General features: G+C 41.5%; 1 protein-coding gene across 1 annotated transcript in view; it reads right to left on the reverse strand.

Moving 5' to 3' along the window:
* LIMCH1 (LIM and calponin homology domains 1) overlaps positions 1 to 21,420 on the reverse strand; it is a gene marked incomplete at its 3' end in the record, with an annotated part of 179,280 nt that overhangs the window by 70,480 nt on the left and 87,380 nt on the right. Inside the window, exon 4 of the mRNA XM_081999459.1 lies at positions 3,143 to 3,249. Within this exon, the coding sequence (XP_081855585.1) occupies positions 3,143 to 3,249 (107 nt within the window). The remainder of the gene's footprint in view (positions 1 to 3,142; positions 3,250 to 21,420) is intronic.

Genomic DNA, 21,420 nt, shown 5'->3' on the forward strand with positions numbered 1-21,420 from the left:
CATTCATTTATTCATAACGTGGGAGTATTTTGTCACCATTACTTCAATCATTAAATTAGAATTCTGGAAGTACAAAAGAAAATGTGTTTATAATGGTCCCACAGTAAAGTAGGACAGTGCCAAAAATATTTCCTTTAAACCAAGTTGCTGATTTGTTCAAAAGAAGACCAAAGTCCTCACTGCTTAAAATGCATTCTGCAGGAATCCAATAGTCAGATCCTGCTTTGTGATAAATCATGCAACCCACATAGATTCTGGAAACAACTGAACATGCATAGGAGACTAAGGAAATCACCACCGAACATTAAGGAAATAGAGCAGGTGCTTCTGCAGGAACGAGCATCACAAAGAACAAAGTGGATGGGTGACGCAACAAAAATCCTGCCAGTTACAACAGAACCTGGTGTGGAAAACATTCTGTTTTTGAATGTATGTTCGAGCACTCAGACTGAACTTTGGCATCCTTCTCAATTTATTTTTTCCACCAATGTTCATCAAAAAGGGTGGAAGCTTTATGTTACAAACAACAAAACACAAAGTTTGCACAAACGTAATCATTTCAAATTTCAGCAAAGAAACCATTAAAAAAGAGGGAAGGAAATGTGCATCAGATTTAGGTGTTGAAAAATAAAAAAGACTACTTCAGATTTAGTACAGATTGTCTCCTCATTATTTATAACAGAATTGTCTCCTACTATAAGAGTAAGTCCACACCAGCATTAAAGGTTACCTGATAAAACCAGAAATAAATATATTTAAATCTGTGAGAGCAACAAAAGTCTAAATATAGGCAATACTAAACCAAAGTATTTTTGATAACATCTTTTTCAGCCAAGATTTTATCCACCAATACCTAAACACAAGAAAAATGAAACAGTCCTATTTTTTTTCTTAATAAAATAGCAGTGGAAAAGAGTCTTGTTTAAAAAGTCAAGAAGAAATTCTTTACAGCATTAGCTCATAACTTTTATAAGGTGAATGCTCCAAAGAAAATAGATCTAATGTGTACTTCAATTAACGTCTATATGAAGAAACGTGGTTAAAAATGTCATTATCTTAATCATGTGCAATAATGTCATATTCATCCTTTACCACAGAACAAATACCATTTTTACCATGTATAAAAAATGACCCAAAAGTCTTCAAAGAGGGGGAAAAAAAAAATCACCTTCATGCTTTGGGAACTAGTGAGCAGAAGACAGTCTTGAACATATTTCTCTACAACAGTCAGACTTGGCTTGTACACCTCAACTCAGTTACTCAGCGTGAACTTGGACAGTGCTAGGAAAACATTTGGCTCGTTTCCACAGCTGCTTTCTTTGAAGAGTTGACAGGAGAAGAAAATCCATGCCAGTGAGACACTTCACATGATCTAGCATCATATTCAGTGGAGGGCCAAGCCAGCTCTGTGGAGTTTATTACTCCTGGTTTAACTTGCTCATGTGCTGGACAGCTCTCCTTGGAGCGCCATGCTAGTCCCAGCCTCTCAGCCCATCTCCTCTGAGATGATCCACGATCCTCAATCTCAAAAGATCAAGCTTCTTATCAGAAAGACACTTTCTCTCTGGTTTTAAATGGAGATTAGGGTTTTACATGGAGATTAAGGACTGTTTTGCAACTCATTATCATGATTTTACAGGACGTCCTGAAGAACCTCTTTCATTGCAACATTACCAGATTTAGCAGAAATACATTACATAGCCCCCTCTCATTGGTATGTACAAGTGAAAAGAACGTCATATTAGAGCCAGAAACTTCAAAAGGAGCAAAAAAGTAGACTTTTCCTTACAACAAGGGAAGTGGCCAATTCAGTTTTCAGAATCTTTGAATTTTCCCAGACAGTGCTTGAACACCATGAAAATTTGCCCAGCTTCCACTGCCAGAAGGGAAAAAAAAATAGAATGCTGCTGAAATTTAGTAAATTGTTTCCATATACTTTTCTAAAATGCGTATGTCTGACCAGGATTTCATTTGTGATCTTTTGGGCCAAATGAAACACGGCCATTCAATCAACTCAGCAGTACTTGCTTGTCCGTACAGCAATAACTTTTTAATATTACACGAGACACCCAAAAATTTCAGGAAGACTTTTAAATAACACCAATTACAAATTTTGTTAATTTTATGGAAGCGTGGGGTGCTCTTGCTTTTAGGGTGTGGGGAGCTTGGTTGCCATTAATATAAATGAGAGAAAAATACAGTTTGACTCCTTCTGTTCCTCTAGTCCATGATGACAAAGTCTCCCCTGAAAGGGACAACAGTTCCTACTTAAGACCTCAATCTATGATTATTTGAACTTTGATTCAAGCCTGCTCTGTGTGACCTTAGGCAACTCAGTAATTCTTTCTGTGCCAGTTTCACATCTGTATTTTAAATCACTTTGTGGAGTGAAATGCTGAAAATACAAACATTAAAGTCTAAGCACCTAGTACTCTTTACAGTAATGGAAGTGCACATACCATGGCTACAAAGCTGTTGATTAAAAGGAGATTTTTAAAGAAATCACTTCACCTCTCCAAAAACATGAATTAGTTATTAGGAAAGAGAACTTTTTAATACATGTGTGGTAATTTGTGTGGTAGGAGGTGTGTGGCTTTGGTGAAAAAGTATCTAAACTGTGGCATTTGCAATCCACACAGTTCACACAGACATCCTCAGCCCAAATATCATGGCTCAACCTATAGTTCTTGTTAGAAAATAAATGGACCATGCTCATGTCTGCAGCCTGTAGAGTCTGAGAGGCCTATAAATGTCCTATAATACCTCTTCAAAACAGTTTAATCTGAAATAACAGAGCTGTGATTTTTTTCCCCGGCCTACATAGTTCATTAGTTGGACAGACAAAAAAGAATGCCACCAATTTAGACTCAGGAAAACCCCTAATTCCCACAGAACCTCATTGCTTAACTAAACCAGTATTTTAAAAGAGCTGTGGTTGATCTCTCTGGGAAAAATAACAGAAAGCCTGCTGAAGGGAACAATGTATTCTCCCCAGCGCTGAAGGTTTCCCAAACCTCAGCTTCCTATTTGCTTTATACAAATGATAGTTCTATACCCTCTCTGCTCATCCTTAAATACTTATTACTGCATCACATGCATCCGAGGTTGTAACATGCTAGTCTGAAACTGCTGTTGTACTTACTTGATGGTTACTCTGTTTGATGTGTCCTGCAGATCACCAGGATCAAAAAGCTGAGATTCTTTAAGCCCCAGCTCTTTGCAGCCTCTCAAGAATAAGATGATATTATCCTGAAATGAGGGAAAAAAAAAAAAAAAAAACAAACAAGGAAAACTTTTACTTCTTCACTGAAAAAAATAATCCTACCAAACCAACCTCTCCTTAACTCAGTAACAGGTCATGAGCCATCATATCATTAGCTAAATGAAGAACCAAAGACATTTCCAGTCACATAATTTAAGAAGTCAGTATACTTTTTGTTTGAAAACCAGATAAACATGAAGCAAACTTCCCCCCCACCCCCAGTACATAACTGCAACAAGCTTGTTGACTTTTCTCTTTCCAAACCCAGATGTCGGCAACTTCTTTAACTGAAGAAGTCCTGCTGATGTGCCCACCTACTGCTGTAGGCTGCCAAGACAGCTTCAGCATGTTATGGGGCAGGAAAGAAAAGGTTGCATTTCTGAAGAGAGGAGGAAGGGCCAACATCAAACAGCCCACCACCATTTAAGCAAGCAGTTTGTTCAGGAAACATTTTGCACGTCGATACAAACAAGCCAGTTACTCCTAGTTAACACAACTGGTCTATTGCCTTTCTAACTTTAACCAGCCAGAAGCCACTGGGAGAAGAGGTAGGTACCTTCTTCCCAAATAAAATGCTTGAAGCTACACTTTACATAAGCACTGTCTGTAAGAGGAAACACCAACTTTGTAACACTTTTTATGGAGGATTTACACTTTCCAGAGCGTAAAGAATAAAAATCAATAACTAAGATTAAGCACAAACTCATATAAGCCTCTATCAAACCGAATACAAGTAATGTAACATGGGCTTGCACTGAGGGAATTAAATTTGTGTGTGTGCATATACAGTTAATATATGTTTTATACTTACTTACACATATGCATATATGTGTTTTTAGATATATATGCTGCTACATCAGCAGCTGTAATGATAGGTGTATGGACAAGTAAAGAAACAACGTGCAGCTTGATATTCTCTGAGGCCTCTCACCTCAAACGTCCAACTGGAGGTGAGCTGCCACGTGAAGAGTTAGAGAGGGACAGAGCCACATTGTGCGACAGAGACCTCCATTTTTGGAAAACCAGGGAAGCAGAGGAGCTCAGACAGCGTTCACCTCCTGCCCATTCTGCACATCAGAGCAGGATTCACGAGCCTCCCAGGCCTTTGTTTGGGTGGCATGGCCAGAGCTCGGCGAGAGCAGCCCTGTTTGCTCTGCCGAGGCGCAACAATCAGCATGCTAATCGCCGCGGCTCTCTGCATGCCAATGCTCTCACACACAAAGCTCGCTGTCACCAGCCACACCGCAAAAAAATACGGACTTGGAAATTTAGAGGAGTCCAAATCTCCCTTTCTTCCCTGGCTGAAACTTAACAGCTCTGGAGGGGAGCCAGCGGAAAGGAACAGCAGTTGAGAGAGCAGAGAGCCCACAGCCCAGAGAGACAACATCATTCATGACATGAAAAGATGCTTGTAAAATTCCCCATCTGGCTTACTGTTTGCATTATAATTTTTCCAACTGTATCATGAATAACTCTTGTGTTTAGCCTTTGATGGAGGACGGTTCTGGTCACTTCCAAAGGGTGGGTGGAGCAATGTGTGAATCTAATAAAAATCCAAAAGCATTTTAAAAAAAGTTCCTAACAATATTTCCTAACAAAAATATACAGGACATACAGGCCACAGTAACTTAATAGGTTTAGAAAAAAAAAAATCAAAGGAGGAAGAACTCCAGGGATAACAAATTGCACCCATCTTTATGCCAAAAGTTCACATCCAAGTTATGATAAGCAGTTACAAAAATATCAGCCGTTTGGCAGCCATGTAGTTTGGAAACTCGGTTCTTCTGTTGATGAACAAATGCCCACTTCTCACCCCCCCCCCCCCAAACAGTGTCACAATCCTATGCCTGTTTTCGTACATGCTTTTATTTTGATGATCATCATAAAAATAACATTTGCCAACAGTCACTAACACCATCACCCAAACAATTCCTCAGAAAGTTGGTATCCTGGATGGGCACAACGCATGCCAACAAGATGCAATCAGCAAGCACTGAAAGAAGCTTTTGCTTTTGTTAACAATCTCATAGTTTTTATTTCCCAATGGTCTTAAATATGGCAATTTTTAAAAAGGGATTAAAAAAAACACCCCAAAAACCAAACAAATTGTATTCATGTGACAGATACTCAGGTAAACCTCCCTAGGCTGCTTATCCCCAAGCCAAAATGTATCTCATACTACTGCAAAACTGAACTTTTCCTGGTTTGCTCTAGGAAATTTGCTTACTTGAAATTCATATTTGTTACTTCTATGAAGACACTGGAGAACACTCCTAGGCCACTAAAAGGAGAAAGAAGTCTTATCATTAAGGCCCAGCTCTCAGCAGAGCTTTCTCTCAGGATTACTACAGCTTGCATTGGTCAAGTCCTGGTTTCTTCAGTTCTCAGAAAATTTTGCTTTCATGTTTTGAGAAAAATTATAGTTCCGTATCTGTTCACTGCAACTACTCATTTTTTGTAGTCATCTATTCTGAAATACCACATTTTTGTTGCTGTTGAAAAAAAAAAAGAAAAAGGTTTACAAGCAGCAATGTATATAACACATCCTTACTTTAAATAAGTGACTGAAAACACACACCTAACATGCATGTCCAGCTCCTTACAACTTGACAGATTTAAATAGGTCACGCAAATGGGTCACACTGCAATGGCAAGGATCGCAGCGCGGCCAGCTGCTGTGCCTCAGTTAACAGGGCGGTAGACAGATGACCAGAATTCGGTCCCTCTGGCAGCCTCTGCAAGGCACTACCATACTATTTCCTCAATACATTAAATGGAGTTGACACTCCCTTTCTCTGAGCAGTTACTCGCTGCAGTCACAGAGTTGGAGTTGACGGAGGATGCGTGGCTTAGTTGGCACATCACTTCCTACAGCACCCAGAGGACCTGCAATTGTCTCCTGCTGGCTCCTCTTGGTTTTAGTCCACACCACTATTCAGTCAGAAATCTTCTTTTGGCTTTTCTCCTCTATACACCCAGAGGAAGAGCGAGCTTACAGGTTACAGTCTAAATTTCTTCTGCAAATTTTACCTATTATCCATAGAATTTTATCTTTTATATATATTTACATGTTATATATATTTACATATCCATACAAATATTTATATATTTTATATATTTATGATAGATAAACCTATACCTATAAAATTTTATCTATAAAAGGACATAAACTCTAAACAGGCTGCTTGCAGAAGATAAATACTTCAGTGTGGTGACAGACAGAGGACACCAGCACAAGATACACAGATAGGTTAAACCCCAATCCTTTTCTGCTTGCCTAAGCAGAGTCCTGACAGTTACTATTAGAGTAGCACTATAAGCAATGTCATTTACTTGTAAGTATTAGAAATGCAAAAGTTATTAATGTAAACGTTTTGCTACACTGAATTTTGGAACAGAAAAATTAACCAACACACAAAGCATCACAAACTGCCAGGCAAAGCCAGCCACAACCTAGCAGGAAGGGCTGGGGAACAGCAGGGAAGGATGAACAGGAGCATGGGGCACTGACTCCCTGAGTCAGAGGACGCATGGGAAGGAAAGGACTGTAAAGATGCTCCTGCTCTCACAACTGCATTTCAACACTGTCGCCTTTTCATCGTTTCTGGTATGTAACCTGCACAACTCGCTTCTACAAAATCACTTAGCCAGGACAACGACCTGCAGGTAATGCAGAGAGAATGGGAGGCAGAGGGATTACACCTCCGTGAAGGTGGAAGAAGGGAGGAAAAAATAATACACTGCTCACTTTTAAAAACAGTAAAAAAAAAAAATTATTACAAGACAAAACCCTCATGTGCTATAATTATGAGAAAATATTTCTTGTAGAGCATTAGATCATTTCCTCACACATGAAGTGGAGCACAAAATCCTGAACCCTTAAAAAAAAAAAACAAACCCCCAAAAAAAAAAAAAACCCAAAAAAGAAATTGGCAGTTGTGCAAGACAGACACCCTGGAAAGCCACCGCAAATTCACACAGTAGCACTGCCAACACACAGGATAGTTCAAGCTAGTGAGAATCAAATATTCACAGCAGGCAAATTCTCTCCATAGGATCTGCTGATCAGATGCAATGGCAAACAGCTTGAATTTGGCCCACTTCCATTCCTTTCATCTGCCACAATAGTATACAAAATATTCTCACTGTATCGACACTGCAAATCGGACCTGCAGCTTATCACTGTGGAACCATCATTTGTCAGATGTGCTACTACATGGCCTGGATGAGATACACAGATAAAAGCGGGGAAAACAAAAGTAAGCCAAACTGTATGTCTGCACAGAACGCTGAATAAAATGCCAAGCGCATGCCACTTCTGCAAGCTGGAGATATTATTAGCTGCCAGTAGCGCCATGCTGTTTTGCAGGACAGCTGCAGACAAACAGGTGGCCTTTTTCATTTCTGGAATGCTGAAATTTTCCCTGTTCCACAATAAATTGTAAGATCTCTAAATACATATATATTTCCAAACTGCTTTTCTGAGCAATTTCTGATAGAGAGTCTTAAAAGCTATTTGTTTACTCTCAACATTTCTTCCTAATTCCCTCATTTTTCCATTTTATATAAATAATTAGTAGTGCTAATGTAGTTATAAAAAAGCAATGGATCTGGACTGATTCATAAGCTGACAGAAAGGAAACACTGAAATATTCAGTTCAAGTCCACCAGGAAAGAACTTTCATGAGACAGGCTGAGAACTTTTCATATTTTCATATACATATATGCACACACATATGTTTTGCTATTCATCCAGTATACTTTGCTGTATATGTTTTACTATATACATGTTTTAATGTTTATACAGTGTGCTTTATTGTATATACAGTAAAACTACACTTTTACAAAGCATTGTTCTATGTGACAGATTCCGAGTCAACAGAATCATAGAGTCATTTGGGTTGGAAGAGACCAGGTTTGGAAGCAACGTGATCGTAGTCAGGCACGTTCACTGCAACACTTAGGATGCTCAACCTCCAGGAGATGAAGGATGGCAGCACAGCAGGACCGAAGGCAAGCCCCACCAGAGCAGTCAGGGCAGACAAGGCTGCGTACACCCCAAAAGGATTCTGGCACACTATCGCCTCACCTAACGAAAACTAATGGGAGAAAAACAGAAAAAAAGAGAGTGACCCTGGGAAAACAGGACTCACCCGCCTGTCGGTCTGACCTGATCCTCGCCTCCCAAAGTGCAATGAAACTGCAGAGTGGCAGGAATGGCGTCCAGCTGGGCCAGCAGCCACACAGCTGCCCTTGTTGGGGGCTGCAAGCCCCGAACTCCAACCAGCGCCATCCCACAGCTGCAGCGCGGCCCCGGCAGCACCCTGACAGCGCGAGAGGTGCCGGGGCTGCCGTGTGGCCGCCTGCTCCCCCCATCCTGGGAGCAGCCCATCATGGCACCCACGCGGGGGAGAAAGCGGCAGAAGGGCAAAGGAGGGAAATTACCACGCTGTGTGGAATCATGTGAGCCCCGAGGGCAGAAAATAGGTTCAGAGAATATAACCTCATCACCTCTGTACCTGAGCGGCAGGAATCACGCACGCTGGCAGGAGGTGAGGCCGCACCGCTCCGGAGGCAGGGCTGCAGGACTGGCAGGGAGAAGGGCCAGGCTGGTCGGCAGCGCCAGCAGGCCACAAAGCCTGACAAGCAGTACTTTGCAGAGCTCAGCAGACAAGATGGCGAAGACCGTCTTTGCAAAGAAAGCCAAGCCTTTCTCTGCTTCTTTCTGGGCAATCAACAAGGCAAAGATGTGTCTCCTCAAACAACAGCCCCGCTCCCTTCACAAAAAGGCAAAGACACCTTAAAAACTCTGCGAAGAAAATGCGTCTGTTGGGAGCATACTGCAACTACACAAAACATACCAGAAACCCCAAACGTGGCTCTAAGCAATCTTCAGGCAACATCTAAGACTGCCAGAAGATGTTCAGTACCAGACCCCAAAGATCTAGCTGGAAGAGCCAAATTCCTACCAAGGTGCTTAGATCCTTGCTGCTTCCAGCCAGGCTTAGCGGGTCAGAAAATGGCAAGTACCTAGAACAAGAAGATAGTGCACAACTTTGATACCACTACTTTGGTAGTATAAAACTTATCCTCCTTTGATAGTGTGAAGGGAAAGCTGGCCAAAGGAAAAAACATACTTGATTTGTTTTTTCAGAGAGCTGCTCTTAGTATTTTTGGCATCCAGCAAAATTTTTTGCTAATAGCTCCAATCATTAAACTCATATAAAACACGAGCACATTCAACCTACATTAATAAACTGAAAATAAGCAACAAAAAAAAAAAATCAAAACCATGCCATGGGAATTGATGTGGGGCTCTAAAAACCAAACCCAAAATAAATGAAACATGTTAAACAAATAAAATTTTGAGTACACTTGACTTCCAGATACCAAAAAGTACAATGTTTAAAATGAAAAGCTTGCAATTCTTTGAGAAAATCAGAAGTACAACACCACTACTCAAGTTGTCTTTGATGTTTTCCTAAATCTGTCCTTCACCATCAGATTATTTGCTTTTTAAGATCTTTGCTCTGTTACAAATTTCAACCTCCTTTATAAGCTTCTTATGCAATGCAGTGTATTACTATCATTTGTATGAATGATGGTTATAACTAAAATCCCCAAACCGGAATGGCCATATTACGTATAATGAAAGGCAAATGCAGAGAGCTTAGAATATAAAATGGCACTGCAGGTTCTGGGCAGGCAGTGAAAATTTCATGCTGGGTACAGAATGGATGGTGTATTTTATTTCTGCAAATTTTTTAAATGAGCTTAAAATCCCTGCAGCATGGTATGATGTAAAAGGAGAGAAGAGACACTGTGGACAGGAAAGGAGAAGGACAACAGGGAAAGAGAGAAGAACGTAATGGGAGGGGACCATACGAGGGAACATGAGCAACAGCAGCCTTCAACTCAACAGGCAAAAGCAAACCACGAGGGGGTGGGAGGAGTGCACACAGTGCAAGCACAAGGCTGACCCTATGACTTCACTAGTTAAGTAGGTCCTGATACTTCTTGCTGCATCAGGTCATTATCCCTGAAGGCACAAATAAAACATTTAAATAAATGGGGGCTCAGTCAACATCCTTGTCTTTGGGGGAGAGAGCAATCAGATGATGTACATTCCCTCAGATTCATCAAACCCAAGATACACCCAGAGTAAGATGGCTCTGTTTACAGCAATGAAGACAGAACATAGGCAGGCAGGGAAAAAAGCCCAAAGCATTTCCAGGCTATTCACTGGCTCTGATGCTGATGAAATCATAGGCAGATGCCAGTCAGATGTCACCTAGTCTTGGAGAGGGGGTGCCTATCAGATGCCATATTCTATAGTAACAGCCACGGTACGGCCAAGGAAGAGGACAATATTTCTTTGCCATCCTCTCTCCACAGCTTTTTAGTACCAGATGACAGTGCTTGGCTCGTGAGGTTTGTGCCTCAGTTTCATGACAACCTCTGTTACCCACTTCTCACATTTTTTATGAATAAAGATCTCTAAAGACAGGATTAAAATCAAGCTTGTGTGCAATGAAGTGCAGCCAAGCATTCCTAGAAGCCCCGGGGAATTCACCTTGCAAATGCAGAGTCAGATGGGTAAGAACACAAGGGGAGGGGAGACACCACTCAAAAAGCAAAGCCTGATTCCTTCTGCTGCGATGGAAGGGACTTATTTACCTCGCTATGGGGTCAGTTGGGCTATGATGTGGGTCAGTACAAAACATAGCAGAGTAGGTTAGGGAAAGAGCTACAAAAAAATTTGAGAATGAAAGAACCATGCAACAGCAATGTTCTCAGTGCAACCAGAGCTCAGCATCTGTGGCATCTACCTCTTCTTACCTATCCTCTTGGCAATAGTTGTGCTGTCTCTACCTGAAGGAAGGAAAAAAGGTCATGAAGACGAATTTTACCTTTATTTACACTCACAGTATAAGTGCTGGGAGTATGACTAACCTAAACACAGATTTCAAGGAACCTTGAAACCGTGGCTAGTGCCACAACGCTTCCCTCAGGACATCATCTTGGGGAAACTGGACACTCTCCATTCTCAGCACATCCCTGCGGCTGCTGCCCTCACAACTGAGTTCTACAGCAAAATATAAAAACAGGCAAGAAATTCACAGCTAAGGAGAACATGCTGTTTTCTAAGTTTGGTTTATTTGTGTGCAATTATCAGGACATGATAAAGCATTAAAAAAAGTACACAGTCTGACTACAGACTTAGAAGATCTCAAAGGCAGCTATCCCAAACAAACTGTTTAAAGTAAACAAAAAAATACATAAACTTTAAATCTAAAGTTAGAAGTCATAAGAAGTACTACATCAGGTACTGTGAAAACAAAACCAGTCTGTAAGTCAGCGGGTTCCAAGCAATGGAACCCCCAAAGAAACTAAGCTGAGCATTGAATATGAGACAGCACAAGTTTTCACTGGATGTACTGTTCAAGCTCATCAACCTGCATACACTGGGGGGGGAAAGAAAAAAAAAAAAGGAAATTCACAGATGAATAAAACTGAATTACCTCCCGAGTGATACACTCAAAAAGTACAGCCCTGGGGTAATCCAAAGGAACACTGTAAATAGCTTAAGCTTGAACACAAACAAGCCCTTTACATGTTATGCATAGCCATCAACTACAAGCAAGCGCTGCTGAATAAAACTTTGCCTTTCCTGGCTGCTGCCAGGGCTATCATGTGTTAAGCCATGGCACAACAGACACTTCTCAAAAGCTATTTATATATGTGTTCCTGCTAAGATACTGTACTAAGGTGGTAAAGAAGATTACCTAAGCAAAGAAAATCTGTGCACTAAAATTTATTCCATGTTTTCCTTAATTATATTAGCAGGTCTGCTAAAAGATACTACCTTTTTTCACATACCCTGCCTTCCTTTCCCTGTCTACAGATTCCAAGCTTCAGGGAATCCCTTGGATCACATCATTTGATGTCTCATGGCACTGTTACCCAATGCCTGCTTTCTATATTTTGACTTGACTGTACAGAAAATAACCTTGTTTTCCAGGAAGAACAGTGTTGACTATTCAAGGGATCCAGCTCCAGGGAACCGTCAGATGCAACTGGCCCCTCTTTGGGATGGAGCAGGTCTAGCAGGAAAAATCCTGTGCATCACAAGCCTGTCCACCTGAAAAGGTGTGTCTGAAGGTCATTAATTACCTGCCCAGCATAATCTATTATAAACCAGTATAGATTATTTAAAGCATAATCCGTGCACCTGCATGCACAGAGATGACTATCTGAAAAAATACTTCTCAACCTGTGATGACTACCAACTGTTTCTAGTTTTCCTCTCTCACTACATCCAAAGCAGATGGTGAGGACAAAAAAAGTAACTGGAAATGAGCAATAGTGAGATTTAGACCTGATGCTTTTCTGATACACAAGAACCTAATTAATCAGAGACACAAAGCTGTACTGGAGTTATAGCCTCAATTCTTACCTTCCCCGGGTCATTTATCAGCTGTCTTCCTACTCGGGCACAGAAGCAGATTTCCTTAAAGTTGTATAATCCCAGAAAATACAGGATTTTTATGAAAATATGTGCATGATGAATCTCATTTGAAGTTTTGCTGCACTCCACTGTACTGAACTTGCTGAGCACAAAACTTTGAACATCCAGGGCCAGAGAACAGCTGAAACTTTGTAGAGTTTATTTTTAAGGTTTGAAACTGTAAAGGTAGAAAAGAAATTGGTACCTCAAATTAAAATCAATCTGACATGAAACCTCTGCAAGTGAAGGCCTGGCAGCCTCATAATGCTTCTTCTAATTGCAGCAACTACTCACTACTAACATGACTTTACTTTCTTGCCCCTTTCTTTTTCGTGGTATGTTCTCTTTTGCTTGGTATATTAAGCAAAGCTATTTTCCATTTAAGGCTAAAGAATAGTTAACAGTTGACCAATACTCGGACTTCTCTCAGCACAGACGGCAATCCACTATGCAAGGATCAGGATACAATGCAGCCGGAGCCATTGGAGGGCCTCTGCATCCCAATGTCCAAGCACTACTCCTGTAGGTGGGCCTCAAAAGATGCAAGAAAGATGCCTGTGGGGGCCGGGGTCCTGGCAGTAGCTGTTAAAAATCAGACCAAATCTCTATTCCCCAAGGCAAACAGCAAAATAGTGAAACCGCCAAGGAGGACTCATTCCTGCTCAGTTCGTGACCTCTGCAAAAAAAGCAACAAATTCCATTTCTCCCTTCAAATTAAACATCTACTCTTTATTGCCAAGGAATATGTTTTAATAATCTGTGGTGTTCAAGGTTTGATAAACATCAGAAATCTTTTTGCTGCTGTTACATGATACCTGACATACATTTTCCCCCCACTCATAGCTTTCCATTTTCATGCCAACATTACATAAAACATACTGGACTCCTTTAATGTACAGGTTGGAGTCTCCTTGCAAATACTTCTAGAAGAAACCGTTCAAGTCCAAAACACACAATTTTTTTTTTTTAATTGGCTTTTTGTACTGAATGAAGTTCCAGTACGTTCCACTTGGAAAACCTACATACTGTTTTTATTTCCAATAAAAAAATAAATAGAAAGCTTTCACATTTAGATGTCTAGAATGATTTCGGTGAGGAAAAGGAAGGGGAAGATAATAATTTTCCATTTGCTGCAACTGCATTTTACAGACAACCAAAAATATCTGTGCAAAAAGATGTTAAGTAAATTAGTGCTCATTCTTAACTTTACCATATAGAGTGTAACTGACTAAATTACTAAACACCACAACACTCAGCCCATTTATTTCATTCTCAGATTTGAAAACATACCTTTGGCATCTCGGTAACATGGCCTTAACTGTCAGTCATCTTTAATATCTCAAGTTTTGGGTTTTTTTTAAATGGTATATATTCAAGGCAAGATGACCCACCCAATAGTCTGGCAGTGATTTCTTTTCCATCCCTTTCAACCATCAGTAAAGCATTCCCTAGATATAATTCAAGAACTGGCACAATTGTTCATGAAGCTATTTGTAGCTGCAAACCTAGATGGACTATGCAGAATAGCCAACTTGAATTACTACTGTTCATTAAGTCTATAGAAGTCATGCAAATATGCCTTTGAAGGGCCATTTGTATAGCAGGATTCATGGATTACATCTCGATGCCAGAGTCATTTGCAGTTGTGAAGACTAAGCTTTTGGGAGGAATAAAAAGTAGTACAACAATATACTGCATTTAAGAAGCAGAATTTCCTCAAATTAATGGCCATAAAATCAGTGATTAAAACAAGAGAGAAAGGAATTCTTTTTTAATACAGTGTACTCCTATTGAAAGGCTTTCTCCCAGCTCTTTCACAGTCTCTTGGTTCTGGTTCCTCTCGGCAGCAAAACAGAGCACAGAAAAGGATCTCTCCTCCTATAGGACAGACATTCCTGTTGTTCCATTTTCTTTCAACGCACTAGAGGTGTACTTGAGGCATGCTTCTGCGACATCCTCTCTCCCCTAGGAATGCACAGAGCAACAAGTGTAGGACAATGAATACATGCAGCACACCAAGACTTTAGGAACAGGAACCATGGAGTGGAGATGGCAGAAATAGCTTCTCACATTTGTTGGAGGGAAAAGAAATGGGAAACAAATCAGCTATCACTAAAACTGCAGTTTATACCCTACCCTCTGTCCTAACCAGACTTGAGATCATCTTCTGTTTGTAGAGGAAAACAGACAACTGTGCTTATAATTCAGCTTACCTGAATATAGCCAGTGCTTCCTGCTCAGAACAGTCCCAAATAAGGCGGAGGTGTTCATGCACCCTCAAACAACAAGCTTCCAACTCCTCACCTGCTACTTCTGAAAACCTTTGCAATTTAAAGCCACATTATATAGATTGAAATAAAACTTAGCGGATGAGAGTGTATAAAGGAAAAGGGTAAATTTAAAGTAAATATGATTTTTTCCTTTCCTCAACATAGGGAATGGGACTCAGAATTCAGTTGGTTGATCAGAGAAAGGTATATCTAGGCAGCAGAACCAGCAGAGTCCAGCAAGACTATTAGGCCAGGCTTTGTGGGCCATGAAAGCAGCTGTACTACCTCCAGAGCCAACAAGAAGCCGCCAGCAATTCAGCTGATTTAAAGCACTGCAGAGCCCGAGTTCCCAGCCAGCTCACATGTCTCCAAACCACTCCTACAGGCACCGATTTCTGGAGAACGCAAGTGTTACACATGGCTACCCAAATTCAGCTCAAGGCCAGGGGGACTTACTGGCTTTGGCAAGCACCTCTACACTGACCTTCCTGGCGACTGGAGAATATTCATCAGACACAGTACTGCCTTGCTTGAACGCATGGACCCAGCTGAGGCTCAGGACTGTGCTGAAGCTAATCAGCCCTTAAATCTGGAGACCCTACCAAGAGCTACCTGGGGTTTACAAGGTCAAAAGATGTAGCCCCATCCAAATACAGGGGCTACAGAGCTATGCAACCACCTTAGGTGATGCAGGAACACTGCCCAAACTGCAGCACAAGGGAGCCCAACCACCCAGGAGGTACCAGACCCTGGACACGCATGGTCTTTGTACTCGTGCACGTACGTGCCGGCCAGCCCAGAGCTGCACAGGGCTTCAGCATGCCCCAGGCTCTGCGTATGACTGCAGAGAGCCTGCAGAGTCAGCTAGCACATGAGCAGTGCCCAATTTCTGGGGCTTTTTGGCTACGTGGAAATCCCTCAATGTGCTATGCTGCACTGGTAAGCTCATCTCATGCCTTTGGGCCACTTGGCCCCGAAGGGGAAAGGCGCTGGCGTCGAGCAGCTCTCCAGCAAAAGCTGTCCTCTGGCTGTGTTCAGCCAGGATAGACGCTGCTGCTGAAACCAAGTGGGCTGTTCAGTGAGTTGCCCACACCCACAACACAGAGGTTATCCAGGGTTTTCCACTCTCTGGAATATCCCAAACCCCACCTTCCATTATCTTGAATAGAGCAGTTGACTGTTTTTCCTCTTATTTACTTCCCATCTGCTTCCTAACCTCAGTCTGGCACTTTTATTCCTCCCACTTGTATTGTAAAGTTATAGAGGGCAAAGTTATATGCAGTATATAAAGAATATTTGTACATTGTTGTACAAAGAGAATAAATCATACTGGAGGCTGTGATGGAGACTACTGGCCATAATCTTTGAAGTTCTTGGTCTGTAATTTGCTTGCATAACAGTTTGTATGCAGGCTTAAGTGCTGGATTTCTAATATCGATCATCAAATTTCAGCCAAAAAGAATAGAATAAGCAAGGTGAACTCCTCTTGGGAAGGATTTGCAAGATTTTTTTGATGCAAGTACTATGAGAACACCAAGAACTCACAGTTCTTCAAAAAAATATGTGAGAGTCTGGAATCCAAGGAGTTTCAGTTCTGTCAGATCATATTTTAGAAAGTAAATTTTAATCAGGATTGGGTGGCTCAAGAGATTGGGTAATAGTATTTAAAAAAGCAAGTGATTAATCTCCGATCAACCAGAGGGTAAGGACTAAAGAGCATTTAAGGTCTCAAACACCTCTGGGAACTAGCCAACTTGGTCTAATAGTGAGGGTGCTGACTCTAGGCAGATTTTGGATTTTGTATTTTCTCACACACAGTCCTCATGCTTACGAGTAGCCTCCTTAAAATTTCACTAGAGCTACTCTGTTATCCTCCCAAAAATTCTACATTACAGTTATGCCTACAAAGAAGAGGGCCAACGGCAGTTAGATCCCAGGTTTGCTGATAACACTGTGCTGACAAATAACTTGTTTCTCCATTCCATTTCTAACTGCATCTGTATGTTGCTTCTTAATTACAAACTTCTGAAGGCAGAGACTTCAGATGCCATATAGCATCTGGCAAAAAGGGATGAGGTGACTCATAGCAATAAGTTCATACTATTTTGCAGGAAACTGCTGATTGTATCATTCAAAAAATCTGAGATGCTCAGAAATTGAAGCCAGGCATATCTGAAAATACAACTCCTAAACTCCCTTCAAATTAATGATAATATTGGATTTACTTGGGCTATTTGGGTTGTTTTAGACAGAATGAAAGAACAAGTAACAACTGGTGTGATATTACTGAAGATAAAGTATCACCTGTTCTAATATAATTCTGCTAACACCTTGCTCATTCCAATTTTGGTTGACTGCAACACTTCTCTCAGAGGATGTAATTATCTTGCTTCTTCCTTGCCTAAAATTGTAATTCACTGACATATCAGATTCCACCCAGCCACTATTCAGCACCATAAAAATAAAATACAGGCCTGCACACTAAGATCAAACTAGCCTGACTGTTTCTCAAAAAACCCCAGAATAAAGCAAAACCCAGACACCTATGACAAACGTTAGGTCCTGTTTCATTTCTACAGAAGTCCGTTACTAAACACTGACTTTAGTAATGACTTTTATGCATTCTTTTGGTGCACAACATTTATTTATTTACTTACTTCTCTTTGCCTCTTTACAGGCTTTTACAAAAGCTTTGACATTGCTCTCTAGGGACCATCCCATTTGATTTACCAGTTCGCAACTAGTTTTGCCAATGATTGATGCAATTCCTGCACTTATTCATAATTTGTTCTATGAAATGTCAGAATATACATTGTTTCCAATACATAGCATCAAGCCTGTAGTAGCAGTTTGTTGGGGTTTTTTTAATTTGCTTGCATTTTCTTTGAAAATAAACCACACAGCAACACAGCATGTCTGTGTCTGACACATGTGGCACTCTCGGGACATTTCAAGTTATGCTTTCGATGCAGTTGTGGTTTAAGAAGCAACTACTGTCTGACCTCTTTAGGGGTGACAGGAAAAACTTAATGAAAGAAAACATCCAAGAATTGTACAAAAAGAAAGGGTTTTTTCTGCTTCTGCATATGTCAAGTAAAAGCTGTATAAATTATTTTTCTAGATCAGAAGTTGAGAGATTTTATTAGCTTGTGCTCCTGACCTGTGCAGACAGTTTTCTGGCACAATTTTCACACCTTGTTTACAATATCACCTCAGTTATCCAGAACTTCTTGTTATCCCCATAAGGGTCAAATTCCTGACATGTATTAATTACATTGAAAATTGCCCTGGATTACTTGAAACCTCAAATAACTGAACCTATTCACTGTCCTCCCTTTTAACTAACTGAGGACATACTGTACAGTGGTGCTAATACTTCACGGCTGATCCCTGTAACTCCAGAAATTAATACATGAACGTCACATTTCTTATCTAGCAGGTCTGTTGGCTGTGGTCTGAAAATCTGACTCAGGAGGTGGAGAGTGTTTATAGCATGGTCCTACTCGCTGCTGTGGGCTGCAAGGCAGGAGGAGATAGGAAGGACAGGAAGGTTAAAATCAAAAAACCACCAACCAGCATTCCTGGTCCATGCACTGCTGGCCAAAGAAACAGAGCTGCTTCACAGTTCAGCCCTCCCTAGTTGCCAAAATGACCTTAGATCCCTCCCGTAGTCAGCCAAAGACTACCTGCTGCCTGCACAGTAAGTATATGATCCACTGACACTTGAGGCTTTTATGGTTGTGACTACTGGGCCCCATCCCCTTGTGCCCGTCACTAGGCAATCGGGCCTGTGGCTTCTCCCTGAAGGCACTCACCAAGCAGCTTCACGGGAACCTCTACAACTGTACGGTAAAGATGAGGATGCAAAGACCTACTGGCAACTCACACCATTCAGCCAACGGCAGGCATTGGCTCTAAAATCCCTAATGCTGTCGCTAGGCAGGAGTGGTAAAGTGAGGATTGGTTTTGGAAAAAACAGCAAGCCTTCTTCCAACCAAAGTAGGAACGGTATTCAAAGGACAACAGCAACGAGGCAGCTTTCGTTAGGAGAAGGTATTAGAAATATCCAGGAACGCTTGGTAACACCCGTGGGATTTGTTGGCTGTGCAGCCAAGCTACACAGCACCCAACCAACGCAACAGTTACAAAAGGCAAGAAGCAAGAGCATTACCAGCCCAGGCTATCAGTTTAAGGCCTGAAGTTTGTTGCCGCACAACAGGTGCAAGGGTGAGATTCACATCTGGCACTCAGTCCAACGTGCCTCCCAACACACTGATCCGACTTTGCAACACACCTAGTCAAGTAACACCTCTCTAGCTGTTGCAGTAAATAGTAGAGCAACTAATACCAACATTGCCACTAAAGAAGAAAAGAACAGGGAAGGGGGGAAAAGCATAATGTTACCATTGGTCTTATGGGGCAACAGAAGCTTAATTCTGAATTATATATGAGAACTAGTACAATTCAAAGAGAAAAGCCAAGGTGATGAAGGAGCGTGCAGAATGGACTGAAAACACAGAGTTGAACTCGGTACACACTTGGAAGCTTGCACACATTTAGCAAATTCAATACTTTCTCTTGAAAGTCCTTTCACATGTCTCAAAGTAATAAATCAGTGCACACTATTGCCCCAAACAGAAACATTCGCCATCTAGGTAACAGTGCTTCCTGCATGAAGATGAGAAGGCAGAAGCAAACAAAGAAGTGGCAATAGAAAGGACTTTAACAGAAGGATACCACTCCAAATAGCTGAGGATCACCTCTGTACTGCAATATTAGTTTTCTAGACTGCTAGTTATGTTGCTTGTCCGGAAATGAATGTGTAATTGTCCTACTAAGCTGTGGGACAGATTTCCACCTCATATCACAAGGCTACTCAGCTTTCAAAAGGTTAATAGTTAATGGCTTTGATGTCCCTCGGTCAGATAGTTTAGCCTACCGCCGTATTTTTGCACAAGCAATTAACTAAGCTGCTTCCTCTGCAGCATTAATTTTAACAGGTTTACAATAGTATCGTTAGACCTCTGGACATTTAAGAGGAAGCACATTACAATTGGAAAGTACTATGCCAAGCAGGAAGCGAGTGGCTTTAATCCAGGAGCACTGAGGAATGCAGAAGGCAAGGAGACTTCAGTGTCAGATATTTCAGCCTCTATGAACTCTTGACCACAGCACCAGACTGCAAATTTAACTGGGCTCTTAAACCAACAAAGTCACTGCACACAGATCTTTAAGGCATTAGTTTTCCACTCGTTTGCCTTTTTGCTTGTTTGCTTTAAGCCAAAGAAACAACTGCAATGTGATCTATGGAGCGAGACACGTTCCATCATCTGCATTCAGCACGTAGGCTCTTGCTAGCGACATGCACATCATCTGACAGAAATCCATTTACAGTGCCCGGGAAGGTTTTCAGCATAGAAACAGTACGAACAGTTGCTAGCAGACATAAACTGCAACAGACTTCACCAAGTTGATTCGCAGCCAGAAGGGGATTAGAGACAGCATTCTTCTGCCACCATCTTCAGCCTAAGGCCTTGGGTCACAGCAGGGTGTTGCTAACTAACGCTTGCCCCTTTTTCAGAAGGGGAGGAGATAATAGGAAGCTTGAGCCTCCCTGGCCCATTTTGAGGTGGCAGATCACAGAATCACAGAATCACTAGGTTGGAAAGGACCTTTAAGATCATCAAGTCCAATCTGTCGGTCTGACCACGCTGTGGAAACTTTTGTTCCCGCTCACCTCCCAGGGATTGGTCAGGTTAAGAGCTCTTTAGAAGGTACCCATCCTGTTGGATGCTGTGAGAACGCAGGGCAGGTAGCAGCAAATACAGCAAATATTCTTAGTCCGGTCAACCCCATTTACACACACATTAGCTCTCACTCTGTCAAATAAATACCAGCATCTAGCTGCTCCCTGCAGCAGAGGCTACATGTCACTGAAAAAGACAGTTGAGGATCAGAGATGGTATTTATAGCACAGACCTACAGACTCCAACCTGTGAGAGGCTTTCCAGAATTAGGGAGTGAGAGTACTACTAAGTATAGTTTTAAACACAGACAACCTTTAAACAGGGGATTTTGGGATGAGAGATTCCCAGGTCCTTGTGTCCTTTGATTTTGGCCAGTAACTTAAGGATTGCATCTAACTTTAAACTCCCTAGCTGCAGCTTCGCAACTACTTTAAACTATCAGACGACACCTCCTTCCCCAGCATGGTGAGCCTCTTCTTCCCTTCCTGCCCATACTCCTGCTCATGCAGTTACATGCCATAAGGTGAAGGAGAAGGGTATTTTTCAGCCAGATCAGTTATCCACTCCAGCTGGTGGGCTAGTGCTGGCATGGTAGAAGGTGTAGGAAAGTCAAATTTAGAACAGCTGAAAGCA

The sequence above is a fragment of the Phaethon aethereus genome (genome assembly GCF_964289735.1).
Source record: "Phaethon aethereus genome assembly, chromosome: 4".
Taxonomy (NCBI): domain Eukaryota; kingdom Metazoa; phylum Chordata; class Aves; order Phaethontiformes; family Phaethontidae; genus Phaethon; species Phaethon aethereus.